The sequence below is a fragment of the Elephas maximus genome, chromosome 12, assembly GCF_024166365.1.
Source record: "Elephas maximus indicus isolate mEleMax1 chromosome 12, mEleMax1 primary haplotype, whole genome shotgun sequence".
Classification (NCBI taxonomy): domain Eukaryota; kingdom Metazoa; phylum Chordata; class Mammalia; order Proboscidea; family Elephantidae; genus Elephas; species Elephas maximus.
The window spans coordinates 63148101-63166013 of NC_064830.1; the positions used below are offsets into that span (position 1 = coordinate 63148101).

At 47.6% G+C, this 17913-nt stretch overlaps 1 protein-coding gene across 2 annotated transcripts; it reads left to right on the forward strand.

Annotated features, from left to right (window-relative positions):
• Nucleotides 1–1012: 1012 nt before the first annotated feature.
• On the forward strand, nucleotides 1013–17856 carry ALG1 (ALG1 chitobiosyldiphosphodolichol beta-mannosyltransferase). 2 transcript variants are annotated; one of them, XM_049903612.1, is made up of 13 exons: nucleotides 1013–1243; nucleotides 2359–2436; nucleotides 2538–2641; nucleotides 4447–4595; nucleotides 5678–5767; nucleotides 6125–6235; nucleotides 7965–8086; nucleotides 8225–8263; nucleotides 8602–8661; nucleotides 9046–9156; nucleotides 15417–15531; nucleotides 15737–15812; nucleotides 17199–17856. In XM_049903612.1, the coding sequence occupies exons 1-13, from the start codon at nucleotides 1030–1032 to the stop codon at nucleotides 17328–17330; spliced, it is 1401 nt and encodes a 466-aa protein (XP_049759569.1). In that variant the 5' UTR covers nucleotides 1013–1029; the 3' UTR covers nucleotides 17331–17856. The 2 variants fall into 2 exon arrangements, with proteins under 2 accessions (XP_049759569.1, XP_049759570.1); XM_049903613.1 differs by lacking the exon at nucleotides 2359–2436.
• The last annotated feature ends 57 nt before the right edge of the window (nucleotides 17857–17913 follow it).

Here is a 17913-nt window from a genome sequence, read left to right on the forward strand (position 1 = left end):
GTCCACCCCTCCCATCTATACCTACTGACTTATCCTTCTAATTCTCACCACAGGGTTCGAGCCTAAGCTCCGGCACGTACTCACTGACGGTGTGTCTGTATAAAAAGGCGAGCCACAGGGCTGTTGTGAGAATTAAATCAGAAATGTACCAAGCCCTGAGCCAGCTCTGGGGACGCTGGAGGACCCCACCAACTCGGTGCTGCCCTGCCAGGCTCTTGTCAAGGGGGAGGTTCAGAGCCGTTTGCTGTTTGCCCGAGGTGGGTGGGGACTGTGGGGGGTGCACTGCGGGTTCTGGGCAGCCCCCAGGGTGAGGCAGTGGGGTAGCTTCACCAACGTGCTTGGTTTCTCAGCAAAGGGACCCCTTTCAAAGTCAAAAACATTGTCACAGGGACACGCTGAACTCTTCACTGGTTCCTTGCAAAGCGACTCTCCCGACTTCTAGCAGCAGAGACTGGCTCTGGATTTGACATGCATGGGATCATGAAGCGTCTGGCTCTTCTACTCAGCGTTGTGATTATGAGATTCGTCCAAAATGCTGACTATTTTTAAATTGTCTCAGAACTTTGAAAAAAAAAGTTTCTAGATCCCCGCGATAGCAAACAAAAACCAAACCCAGTGCCGTCGAGTCGATTCCGACTCATAGCGACCCTACAGGACAGAGCAGAACTACCCCATAGAGTTTCCAAGGAGCGCCTGGTGGATTCGAACTTCCAACCCTTATGGTTAGCAGCTGTAGCACTAAACCACTACACCACCAGGGTTTCCCCATGATAACAGCTTTAGTTTTTCACAGTGGAAATACACAGGAGTTTGAGAAAGAGTGTGTGTATGTGAGAGAGGAGTGAGAAAGAGGAGGAGAGAGAGTGAGAGAAAAGAGAAACACAGAAGAGAGGAGGGGGAGAGAAAGAGAGTGAGCCACTAGCTGCCCCGACAGAGGTTCCGCGGACACCCATTTTGAGGTCCCTGCCTCTGCGGCTGCGCACTGCGTGCCCGGCGGGCGGGGTCACGTGACTCTTGCCGGCTGCGGAGATGGCGGCATCGTGCGCGGCTCTGCTGCTGACGTCCGTGCTGCTGGCGCTGCTGCTGCTGTTGGGCTTGTGGAAACGCTGGCGGCGGTGGCGGGCCGCAGCCCGGCACGTGGCTGTCGTGGTGCTGGGCGACTTGGGCCGCAGCCCTCGTATGCAGTACCACGCGCTGTCGCTGGCCAAGTGCGGCTTCTCTGTGACCTTCCTGGGGTTCTACAGTGAGTGCCCTGGGGCGCGGGTCCGGGAGGCATGCTGCTCCCTTCGCCTTTTGACTACTGGCTTTGACCACCAAAGGGGTCCGAGACCGGGGCGCTCCTTTTCTCTCTCCTCTCTCAGCCAGCCCTTCGAGATTGGACGAGCCCGGTCTGGCCTGGATGGCTGGTTCCCGGTTTCTGCTCATACTCTGCTGAGTGGGTCTCTAGAAACAGCTTGTTATGTGCCAGGACTGTGGTACATTGCATGATCATATTTAATTATCCTAGTAAGCGGAAAGACTGGGAGTGGAATCCAGTGCGCGTAACTCTGGGGCAGGTGCCGCTAACCCAGCTTTCATATGGTACTCCTGTGCCAGGCTGTGCCTCCGCGCAGGGGCAGCACGTCCCTTATCTTGATTCCTCACCTCTCAGTTGCGAGCAGCAGGTGTGTCTGCTCCTCCGTTTTTCTCTGTATTGACATCTTTGGAGGGTAGCCTAACTCCATCTCGGGGGAAAAGCAAAAATAGTACTGGTTGCCTTTGGTTCCTGTTGTTGTTAGGTGCCCATGAGTCGATTTCGACTCATAGCGACCCCATGTGACAAAGTAGAATTGCCCCATAGGTTGTAATCTTCAGGGGAGCAGATCGCCACATCTTTCTCCTCCAGTGCCTCTGTGTGAGTTCCAACGGCCAACCTTTTGGTTAGCAGTCCAGCGCTTCACTGCTGAGCAACTAGGACCCTGTGATCCTTGTTTAAAGTCTTCTATCCCTGGTTAGGGGGTGGACTGGGACTTTCTAGGGGTTTCAGTGTGGGATAATTTTGGCATCTGGAAATTCAGATCAATTTAATTGAAGAACAACTATGTTGGCCAACCAGACATTGTGTTAAGTAAAAGTGGATACAATTTGAGCTCTCTCTCTGTGGGCAGTCTGGTGGAATCTGGACAAAAACTGGCCTCATTATTTGTTCTGGCTACTGAGCAACAGACAGATGTTTTGAAAAGTCTTATTTTCCAGAACATTGCTTTTTCCACTCTTCAGCCTGGGCTGGTAGAATACCTGGCTTTAAGTTACATCACCCCATCTCAGGACTGATAGAGACATTCTGGTGGGACATTAAAGGGGGCATTCTCATTTCAGACTCCAAACCCCATGATGAGCTCTTGCAGAATGACAGAATTGGGATTGTGGGGTTGACAGAACTTGAGATGCTTGCAGGTAGGATGTGTGTCAACTCCAAATTCCTCCCCTGAATCTGCCAAGGAAGCCTTCAGATTGCTTAGTGCTTGTTGCGTAGCGACAGCCATTTTGACTTGCAGTTGGGCCCCCTGTTCTCCAGTATGGAATTAAAGTTGTCGTTCAGGCTTTGCAGCTGCTCTGGGCTTTTGTGAAGATGGAGCCTGCAGTCTACGTCTTCCTCCAGGTATGTGTCAGCTCCTGCCTCCCTAACCATTGTAAACGATTTTCTTTCTTTCCAGCCTTCTAAAAATGTACAAATTGATAAATAAATTGCATATGCATGTATGTATATAAACTTTTAAAACACATGAGTAGGAACCTATGATGTGTGTTCATTCTATTTATGGTAATCCTACTATTTTTGCGGGGCAGTGGTAGTTCAGTGGTAGAATCCTTGCCTTCCGTGCGGGAAAACTGGGTTCGATTCCCAGCCAATGTGCATCATGCGCAGCCACTGCCTGTCTGTCAGTAGAGGCTGGTGTTGCTATGATGCCGAACAGCTTTCAGTGGAGTTTCCTAAGACGGACCAGGAAGAAAGGCTTGGCGATTTACTTGTGAACATCAGCCAGTGAAAACCCTATGGATCACAATGGTCCCATCTGCCACAGATTATAGGGATGGCGCAGAACCAGGCAGTGTTTTGTTCCATTGTGCATGGGGTTGCCATGAGTTGGGAGCAGACTTGATGGCAGGTAACAGCAACAACATATGATTTTTTGGTACCGTTATGGATAGAGCCTATATTTACATTGCGCTTTTTACATACTAGTCTCTGTTTTGAGAACATGTATTAACTCCTCACAGCAACCCTAAGGAGTAAAAAAAAAAAAAAAAATTTTTTTTTTTTTTTTTAAGGAGTAGGTGCATATATATCTACAATTTAGAGATGAGGGAGGCTAGATCCAGAGAGGCTCTATAAGTAGCCCATCATCACACAGCTTGGAATTGCTGGAGCAAGGATTTGAATCCAGCCAGTCAGCCTGGTTCTAGAGTTAATGCACTTAACCTTTTCCCTTCATGGCTTCTTTTTCTTTCCACATAGTAGGTTCTCTGTGAATGTTTCCTTCCCTTTACTACATTAAAAAAAAAATTGCAGTGAAACTAACATGATATAAAGTTAAGCATTTTAAAGTGAACAATTCAGTGTCTTTTAGTACCTTCACAGTGTCGTGCAGGCACCACCTCTGTCTAGTTCCAAAATATTTTCCTTGCCCAGAATAAAGCCCGGTACCCATCAAGTAGCCACTCTCCACCCTCCTTCAGCCCAGCCCGTGGCAACCACTACTTTCTGTCTCCATAGATTTGCCTGTTCTGGATATTTCCTGGGAATGTTGTTGCTTCTGTTGAGTCAATTCCCATTCATGGCGACCCCATGTATGCAGAGTAGAACTGCTCCATAGAGTTTTCTTGGCTGTAATCTTAATGGAAGTAGATCGCCAGGCCTATCTTGCCGAGGTACTGCTGGGTGGGTTTGAACCGCCAACCTTTAGGTTAGCAGTCAGTTGCAAATTGCGTGTGTCACCTAGGGGTCGTTTTCATGTGAATGGAATTCCTGGCAGTGGAATTGCTTAGTCAAAGCTTGTGCACTTTTAAGAGGCTGTAGTATGTTACTGTCTAGCCCTAGCGTAACGTTGGGCTAATCTATCCCCCACCAAATGGGGGTGCCTCTGCCCCCACACCCTTACCACCACTAGACTTCTTTTAGTCTTTGCATTCGCAGGTGAAAAATGACACCTCCATGTTCCATACCTTCATGATTTTCAGTGATCTTTTTTTGTACTTTTCAGATTGGCCAATTCTATTTCTTTTATGACATTTTATACCTTTTTTTTTTTTTTTTTGGGTGGGGAGATCTTTTTCCTCCTTATTATTAGGAACTCCTTAAAGATAACTGACTCTTTGCCATGTATATTGTAATTGTTCTCACCCTGTTTGTGGTCTGCTGTAGTCTGGGTTTCCTCCTCTTGATTTGCATCTGCCTCCTTCTAGAACCCCCCGGGCCTGCCTGGCATTGCCGTCTGCTGGCTCGTGTGTTGCCTCTTTGGGGGCAAGCTCGTCGTCGACTGGCACAACTATGGGTACTCCATCATGGAGCTGGTGCATGGCCCTAGACACCCCCTCGTTCTGCTGGCCAAGTGGTGAGGGTCTGGGAGGAGGGCCAAGCCACCTTGGGAGGGGAGCGTGGTCGGGTAGGAAGAACGGCGGCAGCGTGGAGACTCAGGGGAGCTGGTGTCTGTGGGCTTCTCAGGGGGAGGGGCAAGGCTGGTGAATTGGGCTGGACACTGGTTACAGGTGACGGAAACAGCCCTTGTCTTAGTTACCTAGTGGTGCCAAAAGTGGGTGGCTTTCAAGAACAGAAATTTATCGTTTCACAGTTCTGGAGGCTGAACGTCTGAAGTGTGGTCTCAGCTCTGTAGATTCCTTCATTGTCATTGGCCTGGGCATTCTGTTGTTCCTGGGCTTGTAGATAGTCCACACATGGTGTCTGTCTTGCCGTGTGCTTGTGTCCCTGTGTCTAATCTGCTCTTCGTGTAACTCAGAAGTGATTAGATTTTAGAATGCACTCTACTCAGTATGACCTCATTAACATAACAAAGAAAACCCTATTTCCAGACAGGGTCACATTCACAGGGATAGGGGTTAGGATTCCAACACATATTTTGGCGGAACACAATTCAGTCTGTAACACTGAGTAAGGACCAGGGTGCATAGGCTGACAGGGTGCCCCTGCCTCATCCTCTGGTCTCTTGTCTCAGCTTGGAGCATTGGGCTGGGTGATCCCAGGTTACTCAACACCCTGTCAGCGTATGCTCTCCCACATTTACTATAACCCCTTCGTCACACACTGAGGGCAGGCCTCGTCCTACAGCCTCTACAGGCAACAGCCCAGCATAGCTAAGGTTTAAGAATGAGGCTTTCATTGTCTTTTTTTCTTTTTTTTTATGGCAAGGGAGCCTGGGTGTTCATCTTGGTAGTGATAGACAGTTTCGTCTTAAAGCCTGCGTGCAAGCTAAAAACCAATGCGATTTACAGGAAGACGTGAAAGCAGTCAGTGCAGGTGGTGCTCAGGTGGCATAAGCACTCAAGGGGGCCCTGCCAGGGACTGGGTTTGAGAAGCCCCAGTGCTGCAGCCTCTTCTGTCTTGGGGTATTGAGTCATACTGTGACTGCATGGTGGACCCGCCTAGGGCCCCGGGCTGACTGGTGATCCCTCTTTTCAGGTGCGAGAAGCTCTGCGGGCACCTGTCTCACCTGAACCTGTGTGTGACCTACGCAATGAGTGAAGACTTGGCCCAGAACTGGAGCATCAAGTAGGAGGGGGGCGGGGTGGCCATCAGGCCTGGGGAGGCAAGGGGGCCGGGGACCGTGGGCGTAGGGAGGTGCTACATTGTGCTGCCCAGGGACTTTGAAATACCTGGGGACTGGGGGATGGTTCCTGGTTTGGGAAGCGGGAGGAGGTGGCAGGTGCTTCTTTCCCAGGCGGTCAGGTGGTCTAGGCTGCTTTGGTCTTAGAACACCTTTCTGCTTTTCCAGGTGATTCTAAAGCATCTTGCAGTTATTGTCTGAGACTCAGATTCCCCTAGCCTGCCTCCTTTTCTGGATCCCCTGGGTCCTCTCTCCTTATGGTTTTCTCTACCCTCTCAAGGGTCCCTATGATCCTGTTGCAGGGCTGTGACCGTCTATGACAAGCCAGCGTCCTTCTTCAGAGAGACCCCCCTGAACCTGCAGCACCAGCTTTTTGTGAAGCTGGGCCGCATCTACCCTGCATTCAGGGCCTGGTATGTCTCCTGTCTCTGTGCCCATAATAGCAGCTGCCTTCTCTGAGCTTGCTGCTGTGCTGGTTTCTCCCCATCGCCTCACTGCAGACCTGGGGTCCTCTAGGCTAGCGGTCGGCAAGATATGGCCATGGGTCAGCTGCCTAGGTTTTTTAAATTTTTAATCATTTATTTTGTTGTTGAGAATATATACAGCGGAACATACACCAATTCTGCAATTTCTGCATGTATAATTTAATGACAGATTACATTCTTTAAGTTGTGCACCATTCTCGTCCTCCTTTTCTGAGTTGTTCCTCCCATTAACATTAACTCACTGCCCCCTAAGGCTCCTATCTAATCCTTCAAGTTGCTGTTGTCAGTTTGATTCCATATAGATAGATATTTTATTTATTTAATGATATTTTATTGTGTGGTTTACACAGCAATTTAGGTTCCTGTTCGGCAATTTCTTCACAAGTTGTTCAGTGACATTGGTTACATTATTCACAATGGGTGAACGTTCTCATTACTTCTGGTTTTTCCATTCCCATTAATCTAGTTTCCCTGCCCCTTATATTCTCATCTTTGTTTTAAAGTCATTGTTGACTGGTCTCATACAGGTGATTTTTTTAAAAAGAAGCATGGTACTTATGGGTTGATAGTCATTATTTTTTGAACCAGGCACCTTTTTTTTTTTCCATGGAGTTTGTGTGTTTCTTCTTTTTTTTCCTAAATTTTGTTTATTTTGTTGTTGTTGAGAATATACACAGCAAAACATACACCAATTCAACAGTTTCTACATACAAAATTTAGTGACATGGATTACATTCTTTAAGTTGTGCAACCATTCTCACCTTCCTTTTCTGGGTTCTTCTTCCCTCATATACATAAACTCAGTGTCCTCTAATCTTTTGAGTTGATGTTGTCAATTTGATCACATATAGATAGTTCTTAAAAGAGCATAATGCTTAAGGCAGACATGTTTTACTACTTAAGCTAAACTATTCAGTTTTAAGAAGACCTCAGGGGATATTTTTGGTTTAATGTTTAAAGAGTAGTACAGGGCAGTAGTTTCAGGGGTTCATCCAGCCTCCATGGATCCAGAAAGTCTAGATTCCATGAGAATTAGGAATTCTGTTCTGTATTTTTCCCCCTTTGATTCAGCCACCTATTTTTGTAAATAAACTTTTATTGGAACATGGCCCAGCCTATCTACATAATGCCTATGGCTGCTTTTGTGCTACGGCAGAAGAGTTCAAAGTTAAACAGAGACCAAATGGCCCACCAAGCTGAAAGTATTTATTCTCTGGCCTTTAAGATAATGTTTGCCAACCCTCGTACTAGGCTGTCATCCTTACCTGCCTACAACAGGTTCCTCACCCTCAGGTGGGGTCTGTGACCTGCATGTCCTCCAGGGCATCCCACAAGGCTAAGGAGAGGGCCTTTGTGTAGCTCTTCACATGCACACCCTCCCATTTGCTCCTATCAGGAACCCAGCATGGTTGTTGGAGTAGGTATTGCTGTCCTTATCCTATAGTGGAGGGAGTGATAAGAACAGAAGCCTGGTGAAGGCAAAGACGGAAATGGTCTTGTTTCCTATTGTAGCCTCAGCCCCTAGCAACAAATATTGTGAAAGGACCCGTCCATGCCCAGGCCTCGGGGTGGCCAGGCTTGCTCCATGGTAGGTGATGCCATCCTGGAGCCTGCCAGTCTTCTTGTTACCATCTCATGGGCTTTGTCTCTTCCTCAGCTCAGAGCCTTCGGACCCAGCCATGGATTTGTCAGCCTTCACGGAGTGGGATGCTGGGAGTGGGCTGGTGACACACCGGTGGGGGCGGCCAGCCCTGTTGGTCAGCAGCACGAGCTGGACAGGTCTCCAGGACCTCCCGTTGGGGCTTGTTGGGGTTGTTGTGGATGCTGGGTCCCTTATGAGGAAGGGGAGGACGCATTGGGCTGGGGGGGTGGGCATCTAGAAATGGGCCCATAACCCTCAGTCTTCTCTCCTTGTAGAAGATGAAGACTTCTCCATCCTGCTGGAAGCACTAGAAAGTAGGTGTGTGGCTGCTGTCAGCAGCCCTGGGTGTGCTGGCGGCTGTCGAGCTGCTTGCCTGGCTTTGCTCGGTGCCCTGGGTGGAGTGTTCCTGCCCTTGGGGCCCTGGGTGTGTCAGCCTGAGGCTAGCATGGGTAATGGAGTAAGCAGCTCCGAGTCCCCATCTGGGTTATTGAGTGATTGACCGAGTCCATGTCCGAGTGCTACGCCCGGGAGAATGGTCTCCACAGGACCTCTGGCTACCTGGCAGGTTGCAAGGCTCCTCCCCCACCTCCATTCCCCTGGTTGGGTAACCCTGATTATCCTTTATGTGTCTCTTGTTTTATTTTAAACACAGAGTTCGAACAACTGACTGTTGATGGAGAAAATCTTCCATCTCTCGTCTGTGTGATAACAGGTACTGCCCAGGACCCTCGATGTGCCTCTGTTTAGGTGGGGGGCAGGAGGAAGGGCAGAATGCAGGCAGCCTTTATTATAAGTGTGTCTTCTGCATGCCGGGTGCTGCATGTCCATGGTCTCCACCCCACTGAGGCTCTTAGAGGCTTTCTCCACCCGCTTCCCAGAGGGTAGGACTCTGACCTGGATACAGACCTAACTCTTGCTTAGGCCTTTGGGGCCCTGTGAGGTTCAGAGATGGCATGGCAGCTTTTGGAATGTTAGGTCTTGCAGTGCAGGGGGCTTCTGGGAAAATAGATGCTTCCACCCAGGAGAGTTCCCCAAGCCCAAGTCTGTGGCCAGGGCTGGGGATGAGTCAGCACAGTGAACTCTGCTCTGTGTCCAGGCAAAGGGCCACTGAAGGAGCACTACAGCAGCCTCATTGGCCAGAAGCGCTTCCAGCATGTCCACATCTGCACCCCGTGGCTGGAGGCCGAGGATTACCCCCTGCTCCTGGGTAAGTGCATCCCAGCAGGAGCCTAGAGGGAGAATGCTGAGGTTTAAAAGGTGTCTTAGTTATCTAGTACTGCTGTAACGGAAATACCACAAGTAGGTGGCTTTAATAAGTGAATTTATTTTCTCACAATTTAGGAGACTTGAAGTCTGACTTCAGGGCCCCAGCTCTAGGGGAAGGCTCTTGCTGTCCGCTGTGGGGGAAAATTCTTGTCTCAGCTTCTCTAGTGTTCTTTTTGGCATTCCTTGGTGATCTCCATGTGGCATCTGTCTTTGCCTCATTTATACTTGCTTGTTTGTGTCTAATCTTTTCCTTTTATATCTCAAAAATGAGTAAGTTTAAGGCACACTGTACAGTGAATGGCCTCATTAACTTAACAAAACCCTATTCCCAAATGGGATTATATCCACAGGTATAGGGGTTAGGATTCTAATGCATATTTTTGGGGGGCACAATTCGATCCATAACAAAAGGGGATATGCTAGGACAGGATACTGTAATTTTCTGTAAAGGGTCACGTAGGAAGTATTTACTAGCTTTTGTCATATATTCTTGTTTTTACATCCCTTTAAAATTTTTAAAAACTGTTCTCAGCTCCGACTATGTGCCTGTCAATTTGTTGTATTGTGGTGGCTTGTGTCAGTGATAAGATAATATCTATATGCCTACAAGGAAGACCAGTTAATCCCGCTATTATCCTAATTTATGCGCCAACCACTAAGGTCAAAGATGAGGAAATTTAAGATTTTTACCAACTTCTGCAGTCTGAAATTGATCAAAATGCAATTAAGATGCATTGATAATTATTGGCGATTGGAATGCGAAAGTCGAAAACAAAGAAGGATCGGTAGCTGGAAAACATGGCCTTGATGATAAAAACAATGTCAGAGATCGCATGATAGAATTTTGGAAGACCGACGACTTCTTCATTGCAAATACCTTTTTTTCAACAACATAAACGGCGACTCTACACTTGGACCTCGCCAGATGGAATACACAGGAATCAAATCGACTACATCTGTGGAAAGAGACAATGGAAAAGCTCAAATATCATCAGTCCGAACAAGGCCAGGAGTCCACTGTGGAACAGACTATCAGTTGCTCATATGCAAGTTGAAGTTGAAGAAGATTAGAACAAGTCCATGAGAGCCAAGGTATGACCTTGAGTGTATCCCACCTGAATTTAAAGACCATCTCCAGAATAGATTTGATGCATTTATAACACTAATGACTGAAGACCAGACGAGTTGTGGAATGACATTAAGGACATCATACATGAAGAAAACGAGGTTATTAAAAAGACAGGAAAGAAAGAAAAGACCAAATGGATGTCAAGAGAGACTCTAAAACTTGCTCTTGAACATCAGGTAACTAAAGCGAAAGAAAGAAATGAAATAAAAGAGCTGAACAGATTTCAGAGGGTGGCTGGAGAAGACAAAGTATTATAATGAAATGTGCAAAGACCTGGAGATAGAAAACAAAAGGGGAGAACATGCTTAGCATTTCTCAAGCCAAAAACCTGAAGAAAAATTTAAAGCTTCAAGTTGCAATATGAAGGATTCTATGAGGAAAATAGGATCCCTGGTGGCATAGTGGTTAAGAGCTTCATTGCTAACCAAAATGTTGGCAGTTAGAATCCTTCAGCTGCTCCTTGGAAACCCTGAGGGCAATTCTACTTTGTCCTATAGGGTCACTATGAATTGGAATCGCCTCAACAGCAATGGGTTTGGTTTTTGGTTTTATGGGGAAATATTAAACGATGCAGGAAGTATCAAAAGAAGTTGGAAGGAATACACAGATAACACTGTACCAAAAAGAATTGGTTGACATTTCAAGAGGTAGCATATGATCAAGAACTGTGTACTGAAGGAGGAGGCCCAAGCTGCGTTGAAGGCATTGATGATAAACAAGGCTTCAGGAATTAACGGAATATCAATTGAGATGTTTCAACAAATGGATGTAGTGCTGGAAGTACTCATCTATGCCAAGAAATTTGGAAGACAACTACCTGGCCAACCAACTGTAGGAGATCCATATTTGTACCCATTCTAAAGAAAGGTGATCCAGCAGAATGTGGAAATTATCAAATAATATCCTTAATACCACACACAAGTAAAATTTTGCTGAAGATAATTCAAAAGTGGTTGCAGTAGTACATCAACAGGGCATTGTCAGAAATTCAAGCCGGATTCAGAAGAAGACATGGAACAAGAAATATCATTGCTGATGTCAGAGGGATCCTGACTGAAAGCAGAGAATACCAGAAAGATGTTTACCTTTATTTTCTTGACTATGCTAAGGCATTCGACTGTGTGGATCATAAGAAATTATGGATAACATTGTGGAGATGAGAATTCTAGAACACTTAATTGTGCTCATGGGGAACCTGAACTTAGATCAAGAGGCAGTCATTTGAACAGTACGAGGGGAACTGTGTGGTTAAAAGTAAAAAAATATGTGCGTCAAGGTTGTATCCTTTCACTGTACTTATTCAATCTGTATGCTGGGCAGATAATCTGAGAATTTGGGCTATATGAAGAAGAATGTGGCATCAGGATTGGAGAAAGACTCATAAACCTGTGATATGCCAATGACACAATCTTGCTTGCTGAAAGCGAAGAAAACTTGAAGTACTTACTGATGAAGATCAAAGACCACAGCCTTCAGTATGGATTACACCTCAACGTAAAGAAAACAAAAATCCTAACAACAGGACCAATAAGCAACATCATGATAAATGGAGAAAAGATTGAAGTTGTCATGGATTTCATTTTACTTGGATACATAATCAACACCCATGGAAGCAGCATTCAAAAATCGATGCATTGCATTGGGCAAATCTGCTGCAGAAGTTTTCTTTAAGGTGTTAAAAAGCAAAGATGTCACTTTAAGGACTAAGTTGTGCCTGACCCAAGCCATGGTGTTTTCAGTTGCCTCATATGAATGTGAAAGCTGGACAATGAATAAGGAAGAATGAAGAATCGATGCCTTTGAATTGTGGTGTTGGTGAAGAATATTGAACATACCATGGACTGCCAAAAGAACGAACAAATCTGTCTTGGAAGAAGTACAACCACAATGCTCCTTAGAAGCAAGGATGGCGAGACTGTGTCTCACATACTTTGGACATGTTGTCAGGACGGACCAGTTCCTGGAGAAGGACATCATGCTTGGTAAAGTACAGGGTCAGTGGAAAAGAGGAAGACCGTCAATGAGATGATCAACACAGTGGCTGCAACAATGGGCTCAAGCAGAGCAGCAATTGTGAGGATGGTGCAGGACCGGGCAGTGTTTTGTTCTGTGGTTCATAGGGTCGCTATGAGTCAAAACTGACTCGGTGGCACCTGACAATAACAACAACAATGGACTGCCAGAAGAACAAATCTATCTTGGAAGAAGTACAGCCCAAATGCTCCTTAGAAGCGAGGATGGTGACTTCCTCTCACGTACTTTGGACATGTTATCGGGAGGGACCAGTTCCTGCAGGGCATCGTGTTTGGTAAAGTAGAGGCTCAGTGAAAAAGAGGAAGATTCTCAATGAGATGGATTAACAACGTGGCTACAGTGATGGGCTCAAGCACAACTACGATTGTGAGACTGGTGCAGGACAGGGCAGCATTTAGTTTTGTTGTACATAGGGTCACTAGGAATCGGAATGGCCTAGATGCCATCTAACAACATTCTCAGGTCTGATTTGGCTCTGCCTAGGGCCCTGGTTGGGGGCCCCTTCGGAGGAGGGCAATGTGGCCTGCCAGGCAGCTGTTGGCAAGTGCTGGCTGGATGCCAGGAGAGGAGGTCGTTTCCTGGTATACAGCCCCTTCCTGCCTGGTAGCCTGGAGCTGTTTGCTAGGGGGTGACAGAGGGCCATGTCCTCTTTGCCTCTGCCTTCAGGAGCCCCTTCCTCCCATACCTCCAGTCAGTTCTGCTCTTTTGTCCCAGGATAAGGGGTGGGCCTGGGGTAGGGTCAGGGCCCACCTTCCCCCAGGCATGGGCGGGCTATGGCTTTGGGAGGTGTGGAGGCGAAGCATTAAACATTGCTGACTGTCTGCGAGGACATCACTCCTCACTCCCCTTTAGTCTCTTTCCATCTCATTACTCCGAGGAGGAAGGTCGTCCGGGCTTGGTGCTGGTGTGCTGCTGACATGCCTTCTTCTAGCCTCAGGTCTTAGAGAGCCTGGTGGGCAGACATCCCCAGCTAGTGTTCAGAGGTATTAAGTTGCTTTGTTGTTGTGTGCCAACTCATAGCAACCGAGTGTGACAGAACTGCCCCATAGGGTTTCCTAGGCTGTAATCTTTTTTTAAAATTGTGCATTAGGTAAAAATTTACAGAGCAGATTAGTTTCTCATTAAACAATACACTGTTATGTGACATTGGTTGCCATTCCGTCAGCATGTCAACACTCTCACCTTCTCGACCTCTGGTTCCCCATTTCCATTTGTCTAGCTTTCTTCTCCCCTCCTGCCTTCTCGTTCTTGCCTGTGGGCTGGTATGCCCATTTAGTCTCCTCTATATGGTTGAACTGCGTGTGTTATTGTTTGTTTTATGGGCCTAATATTTGGCTAAAGGGTGAATCTCAGGAGTGGCTCCAGTACTGAGTTAAAGGGTGTCTGGGGGCTGTACTCTCGGGGTTTCTCTAGTTTCCGTTGGACAGTAAGTCTGGTCTTTTTACTGTGCGTGCTTTAGATGAAGGTTTACAGAGCAAATTAATTTCTTTTTTTTTAAATCTTCATTGTGCTTTTAGTGAAAGTTTACAAATCAAGTCAGTCTCTCATATAAAAATTTATATACACCTTGCTATATATACTCCTAATTGCTCTCCCCCAGTGAGACAGCCTGCTCCTTCCTGCCACTCTCTTTTTGTGTCCATTCCGCCAGCTTCTGACCCCCTCTGCCCTCTCATCTCCCCTCCAGACAGGAGCTGCCCACATAGTCTCATGTGTCTACTTGATCCAAGAAGCTCATTCTTCACTAGCATCATTTTCTATCCCATTGTCCAGTCCAATTGCTGTCTGAAGAGTTGGCTTGGGAATGGTTCCTGTCTTGGGCTAACAAAAGGTCTGGGGGCCATGACCACCAGGGTCCTTCCAGTCTCAGTCAGACCATTAAGTCTGGTCTTTTTACGAGAATTTGGGGTCTGCATCCCACTGCTCTCCTCCTCCCTCAGGGGTTCTCTGTTGTGTTCCCTGTCAGGGCAGTCATCACTTGTAGCCGGCACCATCTAGTTTTTCTGGTCTCAGGCTGATGTAGTCTCTGGTTTATGTGGCCCTTTCTGTCTCTCGGGCTCATAATTACCTTGTGTCTTTTCATTCTCCTTTGCTCCAGGTGAGTTGAGACCAATTGATGCATCTTAGATAGCTGCTTGCTAGCGTTTAAGACCCCAGACACCACTCTCCAAAGTGGGATGCAGAATGTTTTGTTAATAGATTTTATTATGCCAATTGACTTAGATGTCCCCTGAAACATGAATTTGATTTTTTTCTTCTGCAGTTTTTCTCCCACTCTGGTCAGGACCCTCTGTTGTGATCCTAATCACAGCGGTCGGTGGTAGTATATGCTGTAATCTTTATGGGAGCAGAGTGCCAGGTCTTCCTCCCGAGGAGCAGCTGGGTGGGTTCAAACTGCCAACCTTTTGGTTAGTGGCTGAGTGCTTAACTGTTGCGCCACTAGGGCTCCTGTTAGTTGGCTTTCTCTTCACAGTGATAGTTCGTTTTCTGTTGGGTCTACTTCTGGGTTCTTTTAAAATAAATTGTGCTTTAGTAGAAAAAGTGAGTCAGTTTAAATAAAAACAGTAACTAAGAGACAGGAAATCTCAGACGGAGGGAGCAGCATGGTCAGGAGTGGCAGCTGGGGACGCTGCTGGGGTCTCTGCCCCTCACCAGGCTGCTTGGTTTGAGCCATCTGTATTTGGGTCTAGGGAGTCCCTGGGTGGTGCAAACAGTTAACATGCTTATCTCCTAACTGAAAGGTTGGAGGTTGAAAGTCCATCCAGAGGTGCCTTGGAAGAAAGGCCTGGTGATGTACTTCTGAAAAGTCAGCCATTGAAAACCCTATGGAGCACAGTTCTACTCTGACACACATGGGTTCACCATGAGTTGGAGTCACTTGATGGCAACTGGTTCATTGGATTTGGGTCTGGGGTGGGGGAGTGGAGTGCTTGCCCTGGTGGTTGCAGTGGGTGCTGTCTGATTTCCGGGTAGCACTGACTCAGTCCTTGTAGTATTTGTAGTCGTCATTTAGATGTCCCCGTCACCCTTGCTCATAGGGTCTGCGGACCTGGGTGTCTGTCTGCACAAGTCTTCCAGTGGCCTGGACCTGCCCATGAAGGTTGTGGATATGTTTGGGTGCTGCCTGCCGGTGTGTGCTGTGAACTTCAGATGGTAGGACCCAAAACCCCATCTTCCCCAGGGCTGAGGGGGAGATGGGGTGCCATCAGACCACCTGGGAGGTGCCCTCAGGAAGGTGCTATGTGCCCCCCATTGTGGGAGCCCCTGGCAGAGGGTGGGGTGGGTCGGGGTAGCACCCCAGGGTTCCGGATTGTTCTGCAGGTGGTGGCTCTCAGGCCTCCCTTGATTCTCTCTACAGTTTGCATGAGCTTGTGAAACATGAGGAAAATGGCCTGGTCTTCGAGGACTCGGAGGAACTGGCAGCGCAGCTGAAGGTAGCTGTGTTTGCTGACTAACAGCCCTGGGGGGAGAACAGATGAAGCATGGAGGGCAAGCAGGCCGGCCAGGCCTTGTTTGCTGTCCACATTTCATGGGCTCAGTGGGCTTGGAGAATTGGGACTTGCTTTCTCTGGACTTGTATAGCTTACAGACATGAGTGCCGTTGAGAGAGGTATCTCCAGGGAGTGGTCAGGGTCAGGAGGGAGAGGGAGGGCTGGAGGGAACTTCTGGACCAGTCATGAAAGGTGGGAGGATTCTTAAAACTGCTCATTTTTAATTTTAAATCGAGGTGAAAATATACACAAAACACACCAGTTCAACAATTTCCAATGTACAGTTCTGTGACGTTGGTTACATTCTTCAAGTTGTGCAACTCTTCTCGCCCTCCTTTTCCAAATCAGTCCACCATCATCAACATAAACCCAGCGTTCCCTAAGCAAACACTCCCCACTTCCCTGTCCTTCCCATCCCTGGTAACTACTATTAATCTTTGGTTTCTATATATTTGCTTATTTCATGTAAGTGAGATCATATAGTATTTGTCCTTTTACAACTGACATGTCACTCAGCATGATGTTTTCAAGGTTCATCCATGTAGCGGATACTTACTTATTATTATTAAAAAGCAATACATCATCATTTTTTATTTAGACTGGGGGTCGGCATGCTGTTTCTGTGAAGGGCCAGAGAGAAAATATGTTGGGTTTTGCCATACAGTCTTTATGGCAAGTATTCACCTTTACCCTTATAATGTGAAAGCAGGAAATCAGCCATACCCACCCAAAGGGGTGTGGCTACGTGCCAATAACACTTTATTTTCAAAGACAGGGCAGGCTAGATTTCGCTGGCAGGCTGATGTGTGCTAACCCCTGATTTAGACAGAATGGCAGAGCCAAAAAGAATAATATGGACATCACCCTGGTCCCAGCAGATACGCAGGACTGGGCCAGGCAGGGGCTGAGGGGAGGGTACTCTTGGGGGAAGGGAGAGCTAACCTGTGTCTGGGAGGTAGTATTGCACGTGGCTGGGATGGGATGCATGGGAATCTCTAGGAGTGTCATCCAGTAGGACACAGCACAGGAAGGTGTGTTTGCCACTGGGCATGAGGGTCTGGACTGCCAGGGAGGGGTGTGTACTCAGGAGGGTGGCTTTGCCAGGTGGGAATATCAGGGTCAGGGTTGAGCTGTGCTGGAGGGGTCAGCCAGGTGGCGGGTGGGAGCTGGCTGGAATGGGGAGTCCAGCTGGGAGACTCCAGGGAAAGGGCGACAGGAGCTGGCATCTAGGGTGGGCAGAGTCCAGGGAGAAAGGCGGCAGGACTGCTGTGGGTGGGTGGGGGTGGAGGGTGCTGACAAGTTAAGTCCTGGTCCTTGTTTTTCTTGTAGATGCTTTTCTCAAAGTTTCCCGATCCTGCTGGTAAACTGAACTTGTTCCGGAAGAACCTCCGGGAGTCTAGGCAGGTTCGCTGGCACGAGAGCTGGAAGCGGACAGTGCTCCCTTTGCTTGTGGACATGTGACCACTCGGGCCAGAGATGAAGCCCCTCCACATGCCCATCCACCCTGAAGACCTTCACGCTGATGCCGCCTCCCCGCCCTCTCTCCTCCTGAGCCCCCTTCCTCTCCCCAGAGCAGGCCCACTCCCCTCCTTGCAGCCTCCTCTGGCTCTGCTGGTCAAGTCCAGAGTCCCAGGTCCTGGCAAATGCATCCGAACAGTGCCACTTTTTGAAGTTATTTCTTTACAACCCAGGAGCTGTAATTCTCCTGGTTTCTTCCACGGAGGCTATGGAACGCCTTCCTCGGTTCTCTCATTTTGTGTACCTGTCCTTCCCCTAGGTCATAACTTGTTTATTATTTGTGTGTGACCTCTTCAGCATCTTTGTCCCTGGACTCTGTCTCCTGGTGTGTCTGTCTCTCCTAATATTTGGTTCCTGACTTGAGAACAGGCTGTTACATTGTTGGGGGTGGATGTACCATGTGTGAACACACTGGCTTCCTGACAAACGTGAGTGCTCAGGCTGGGGACAAACTTATTTGACGTTTTTATTTCCACAACTGAAATACTCATCTTTGAGCCAAAGTTCTCATTTCTAATTTATGGTG